This window comes from Carica papaya, chromosome 8 (genome assembly GCF_054855325.1).
Source record: "Carica papaya isolate Zhongbai chromosome 8, ASM5485532v1, whole genome shotgun sequence".
NCBI lineage: Eukaryota > Viridiplantae > Streptophyta > Magnoliopsida > Brassicales > Caricaceae > Carica > Carica papaya.
Window position 1 is genome coordinate 25973727 of NC_142316.1, and position 6859 is coordinate 25980585.

The window sequence follows — 6859 nt, forward strand, 5'->3', positions numbered from 1 at the left end:
ATCATTCCTTTATAGGAGTCATCTAGACCAATTAGAAACTTCATTGCATAGTCACTATCTTGGTATTCAACAACAGTTCTAAACTTCCATATGAATAGTTTAGCTTAGGTTCATAATTGATCAGTCATCAATCAACTTCTTCAGTTTCAAATAGGATTATTTCTTAATTTTGCATGAGGCTGACAATGGACTGTTTAACCTCAAATACTCTTGGTGCATTTTCTGAGAGTATCTTTGCTTAAGATCAAGCCACAAGTGGTGGCTTTGTCTGTATAAAATGTGTTGGTGTCAATCTCAAGTGACAACGCATTTTGTATCTATGTGATTACGATATCATTCCATATAACCATTATTCTTTGGATGGATCAGCCGGATTTCTCGGTCTAGTTAGGGTTCTATATATAAACTCTAGTTTGTTTTGGATTCTTAGTGTTCGTCTCATGGATCTAGCCAATGTGTAATAGTTATTTCCCTCGAGTAATTAAAGAATTAAAATGTTACTCAAGTTTAGTACCTTTTCAATATAATACAGATTACTAGGGTTTGAGGAATCTAGATTCTTGCTAGTTGACTAGGTGGGTTTCAGTTCACGGTGGTTTGGTCCAAATTTTTACTTTATATTCCTAACTAAGCTCTGATACCATGTAATAAATTGGTATTTTACTGTCTAATCTTGTTAACTTATCAAGATCTACAAAGTCTACAAGGAAGAAAAGAAGAAAATACCTTGCATCCCTTGCACAAATGTAAAACCAAATAGTTGCCATGATAAAAACCCTATTAAGGTTTCAAGTTATTATTTTGGAACAATCAACCTAGAGGAAAACAAGGCATTTATACCTCAATTAAATTAGACACACTTACATCACGACTGCATAGTTGCATTTTCTCCACGTGAGTTTAATGGAATGCCACGTTTTAATTTCTTCAGTAAACTGGGTTAGGGGGCACAACCCATGGAGTCCAACCGAGTATCCAATGACATTAACATATTAAATATGATGCGTTAATACTTATTGTTTAAAATAGTATATAATCTAAATGCTATAAATAATAGTACGTGTATAATTTATTTTAAAATTAACGAGTCTCAAAGAAAATTAATCAAGTTCATGCATACTATTGACTATGGAGGAGAAGTGTGTATGTATTTATGTAAGTATCTATATAAAATGAAGAAAAGTGATGGGCCAACCTGTACTCATGAATATCTGCTTTAGAAGATATTATAAGAGTATTTATTTTAGCATAAAATAATATTATTTGTATAATTAATAGAGTGCTTCTGTATTATTGATCGGAAGCATAAAAGATATATAAAATACTCATGTACATACAAAAACATATAGGTGGGTAGGATCATGAGAATATCCCAACATGCTTGCATACATCTACGTATCTATATATTAATATAAATATGTCTGATTTTTATTTTGATAATCATATTTTGGTCAGTGACAAAAAGTACATTAATAGGAAATAAATGATCAGTACTTTGCATCATAGAGATTTGAAGACGTGCGTGCAATTAATTATTCATCCCATTCGTATATTATTGAATTTAGCCTTGTAATTTATTTTGTTAACGTTGGTTCAAATTCAATTTTCATACAGATAATATATTAGTATAATCAAGATATAGGGTTTGACTAAAAATAAATAATAATTTTTATATATAAAAGTTATATATTTATGGAATCACTAAAAAATTTTTGGTAAACATTATCTAATCGGAAGCGAGTTAGACCGAATAATGCTCACTTTAATAATTTATTTATTAAAATTTTAAATTTACAGTTTAACGTTAAAAATTAAAATACTAAGTATATAAATTATATTAAGAAAATTAAATTCATCTCACTCAATTTCAGCCTCCGTCAAAATAGTTCGGTTTGATTTAATTATGAATCAATCCATAAACAAAACACAAGCAAGATAGATTTAAAGAAAATAACGAAAATAATTTTTGTAACTATTTTCAAATTTTTTTTTTATTATTTACTAAATTATTTTTAAAAAATATTTTTATTATTTACTGAATTATATAATTTAAATAAAAAATATATAAACGTACAAAATGAAAACTGTGCAAATCCAATCAGACAAAAACCTAATAATTTATTTTGAAAAAAATAATGAATGTTTATATATAACTATAACATATGGTATATTTTACTGTTTCTACTAATAGCGGTGGCTCTGGCCTGGGCGCCCGGAGATACTCCCAGTTTTATTATATTTGTCTATATTAACAAATTAAATTAAAATTTTCGTTGGTTAAACTAGTTTTATTTATTTATTTTTTAATTGAACCGACTGAAATTGATATTACAAATTTAGAGGGCCATTCTTTTTAAGGCAAATGATAAAAGAGTATATAGAACATATAATATACGAACTATAAAGGTAATTATAGAGTTTAAACTGGACTACCAACAAAACAAAACCCCTAAACCCTTTCTTCTTTCCCCTTCGCCATTTCTGCTCACGCAGACTTCGCCGAAACGGAGGAGTGAGAAGGGAATTCAAGAATTATAATGGAAGTGGGACTGAAGAGGCTGGTGAAGAAAGGAATCGGAGAAATGGGATTTACGAAGGAAGGCGGAGCAATCAACTGGTTTCCCGGCCACATGGCTTCCGCCACCCGCGCCATTCGCGAGCGCCTCAAGCTCTCTGACCTAGTGATCGAAGTCCGAGACGCTCGTGTATCTACCATCTATGCTTTCCTACCTTTATAAATTTATATATATACATATATATATATATATATACGTATTTGTGTCCAGATACTTGCTTGTGACTAAGTATATTTGCATATATATATATATGTATATGTTATGTATAGATACTTATTTGCGACTATTTGTTGGTTTTAGATCCCTCTGTCGTCTGCAAATGAAGACCTGCAGCCTCAGCTCTCTGCCAAAAGGCGTGTAATTGCTCTCAACAAGAAAGATTTGGCTAACCCTAACATCCTCAATGTACGGACGCCATTGCTTTTTGGCTTTTTGCTATCCTTATCAAGCTGCTTTCAACATTATTTGCTTCGTTTTGTTGTGTTATTTTTCTCTATGGAAGTCAGTATCAGAGTTTCTATTTGATCGTTTCATTGCTGCAGAAATGGGTTCGTTATTATGACTCTTGCAAACAGGATTGCATTTCCATAAACGCGCATAGCAGGAGTTCTGTAAGGAAGGTAAGTTCATGTACTGCTGCTTTTTCTTGGCAATTTGAGACCCCTGTTTGGTTCAACTTATGTTTCGTTTTCAATTAATTATCTAAAAAGATTATTAATTCTTAATTATAGTCTGAATTCCGGCATCTTAAGCTCAAATTAGCAATTGAAATCTCACCCAGGGAATTTAAAGTGCAGGTTAGGAGTTCAAAACTAAAACATATTCGTCTTGATAATTAAATATATGAACGGGAATATGAAAATTAAAATTAGAAATTAGTCAAGAGTGGAATGGGAAGTATCAAATGGAGTCTTAGTGTTTTTCATCTTCTGTTTGTATTAGTAAATGTTGTTTCATTTTTGCAAGTCTACAGTGCCTTCATTAGCCTTAGTACTTCAATCAATCAATTCTTATTAAGTTTTTCATTTGTGAGCAGTTTTAGTTGATGATTCAATAAGACAAGATCAAGGTTCTGAATTTACCTTAATTTCAAGAAAGAAAAACGTTATGAAAGAATGGTTCACAGAAAAGAAATGGAAAACGTCATATACATTATATTATAAGAAGAAAAAACATTTGTTCTTTATTCACTAACTATTTTTTGAGTTGTGTGGAAGGAAAGAAACGCAAGAGTTTTTGAGAGCATAGAGACTAATATTAAAAAAAATAAAGATAGGTGGATCTATACTTTTGGTTTTATTTTGTTAGGTCGTGACATTAAAGATTGGGATGATTTTAGGTTGGTCATGGACTACATAATAGAATTGTAATTTATACTTTGTACATGAGCGGTACCCTGTTGGTATCTTTGTGAATAACATTTATAGTCTGATATTTCAAAAAAACATATGGATTCAAAAAAATTCCATGGATAGGAACAAAAGACAAGATATCGAAATAGTTCTGATGGTTCAATAATATTATTATATTACTTCAATTTGGAGTTCTTAGTTACTTTGACTAGATAAATATTAGCCATGAATTACCGTTTTTCCAGTGTTTTCTTTCGTATTTGATAAGTCATGCATATGTTTTCTTGAAGAATAAAGAATTTTGGAACATTTTTATCTCTCATTTCATCAAGAAGAAACTGAATAATGTTCTCGATTCTGTGGCTTTGCATATGTTAGATATGGGCATGCTATTGGGGGATATCAAAATTTTAGTTTCTTTTGAGTATAGTTGAATTTATTCTCTATTTGTTTCATACATACTACTAAATTTATCTAGTGCTTCGACTCTGTTGATATTCGTTCACCTTGATTTCTTGTGTTTCTTGTAGCTTCTTGACCTTGTGGAGTTCAAACTTAAGGAAGTGATAACAAGAGAGCCTACTCTTCTTGTTATGGTGGTTGGCGTCCCTAATGTTGGGAAATCAGCTTTAATCAATTCAATACATCAAACAGCATTATCCCGCCTTCCTGGTAATGTGTTAATCTGTTGTATTGGTTGTATAAGATAAAGATTCTTCAATAATTATTTTCTTTGCCTGATCGGTTAATCGTGTTACCACTCATCATGTGGTTAATCTGAAGTCCTGCACTTCTAGCATTGACAGTTCGCTGTTACACGTAGTGCAGGAGAAGATGAAAAAGGCTACAGTGGGTCCATTGCCTGGTGTAACAAAAGATATTTCTGGATTTAAGGTTAAGTACTTTTCTTCTAAACTGTTAAGATTTGTCTTCCTCTTCCCATCTCTTTTTACATGTTTGTCTATACTGTATGTCTATTCAATTTTTGTGGGCCAGGTATGTGGGTGTATTTTGTTTATCTAATGATGAACTTTTTTAACGTTGCTTCCCAGCCTGTCACTCCAAAGACAAATTCCTAATGATTCAGGGTCTTCCTTGTTTCAATTTTTATTTATAAAAAATATTACCATTTTTTCTCCAATATATTTCCTTAGTTCTATTTTTAATCTTTGTGTTCATACTTTTGGCTTCAGTATGTAATATGCTTCATATCATGAATAACAATAAATGAGAAACCCTGTTGTAATGTTCTTCATGCCATCTTAATTTTCAGATTGCCCATCAACCTAGCATATATGTTCTAGACAGTCCTGGTGTGTTGGTTCCAAGTATCCCAGATGCGGAGACTGGATTGAAGCTTGCTCTTGCAGGTTCAAACCTTTCTTAAATTGATTTTTCTTTTCGTTCATTAATCTTCTTACTAATCTTGAACATTTTATAATGATCATATGAGCATCGTTTCTGTTGGTTAGGAATAGATTGTTAGAAATAGCTGATCACTTCAATAATGTAACTGAGCTTGATTTATAAATGCTGAATAATTGGTTAAAAGGAAACTAAGAACTGATATCTTATCAGGTCTCAATTATAACATCAATACTTCTTTTTCTGAAAGATTTCATGTATTCATACGAATATGTAGGCTCTGTGAAAGATTCTGTGGTTGGTGAGGAGCGTATTGCTCAGTACTTACTAGCAGTTTTGAATATTCGAGGCACTCCCCTTCACTGGAAGCACTTAAATGACAGGGTAGAACAGGCTTGTCGTGATTCTGAGGACAAACATGAGTATAATCTAAAGGATCTGCGACCTAAAAAGAGAAATCCGCCTAATCTGTCTGACATGCTATACATTGAGGTAAAAAATCTCTCTGATATGATATGGTGGTACTTGCAACCCTTAGTGATTGTAGTCCAGATGCTTTATCATCTAAACGAAAAGACAAGGAGTCGTGATATTCTTAATCTTGTGTCACTCATATTTGGTTTTCCCTCTCCGAGTTATTAACTATTTCGGTGTATTATCTGAAAAAAAAAACTATTTCAGTGTACTTCAAGGTTCTTAATATGGTTAAGAGCTTGAATCGTGGGCCTGCTTAGTTTGAGAATGTCTCCAGTGACAAAAGATTTCTCTGCTTAGCGTCTTTAGTGTATTTTTAATCATTGTAAACATTGTGCATTTTGTACCAAAAGGCTTCCTAGAGAAGTTTATCTAGCTCAATTCTCTTGGACGAATCCGATTTGCATTAGTTGTTGGTAGAGACTTGTGGGATCTGTTCTTGCATATCTTTTCTAAGGTATATCCTAACTGGCTTGTTTCTTCACTTGCAGGATCTTGTTTCACAAGTTCAACGAGCGCTATACATAAGCCTGTCAGAATTCAGTGGCAATGTTGAAGATGAGAATGACTTGGCATGCCTGATAGAGCTGCAATTTGAGGTTTTGCAGAAGGCACTAAAGATACCTCAGAAGGCATCGGAAGCTCGATTAATGGTATCAAAGAAGTTCCTTACATTGTTTAGAACGGGTAAGCTTGGTCCTTTCGTTCTTGATGATGTCCCTGGTACTAACTCACAGGGATAGTCTTTTCAGTTTTCTGTTTTCTTAATTTCATATTCTCTCATGTAAATATATCCTTTCAGATGGAAAACTGAGAGATCTCATATTATTATTATGATATTATTAGAATCTTTTAAATTAATTATTAATGTTATTACTATTATTATTTTTATATTGTAATATATATGAATTAGGCATTTCTGAGTAGGGGTATAAATGGACTGGGCTTGGATAGATTTTATTCTGAAAATCATCATACTTTGTTTTTGAAAAAAAATTAAATTTAACTCAAATCATTTTACTGCAAAAACAGAACAAAACTAAATCAAAATAATTTAGTTTGTTTGGTTTCAAACTGAATATTATGTCTTTG

At 32.0% G+C, this 6859-nt stretch overlaps 1 protein-coding gene across 1 annotated transcript; it reads left to right on the forward strand.

Moving 5' to 3' along the window:
• The first annotated feature begins 2402 nt into the window (after positions 1–2402).
• On the forward strand, positions 2403–6658 carry LOC110825382 (P-loop containing nucleoside triphosphate hydrolases superfamily protein). The gene is made up of 8 exons (XM_022055828.2): positions 2403–2705; positions 2877–2981; positions 3119–3196; positions 4459–4600; positions 4752–4822; positions 5202–5298; positions 5571–5785; positions 6259–6658. Exons 1-8 carry the CDS (start codon positions 2538–2540, stop codon positions 6508–6510), a joined length of 1128 nt encoding a protein of 375 aa, XP_021911520.1. The 5' UTR covers positions 2403–2537; the 3' UTR covers positions 6511–6658.
• The last annotated feature ends 201 nt before the right edge of the window (positions 6659–6859 follow it).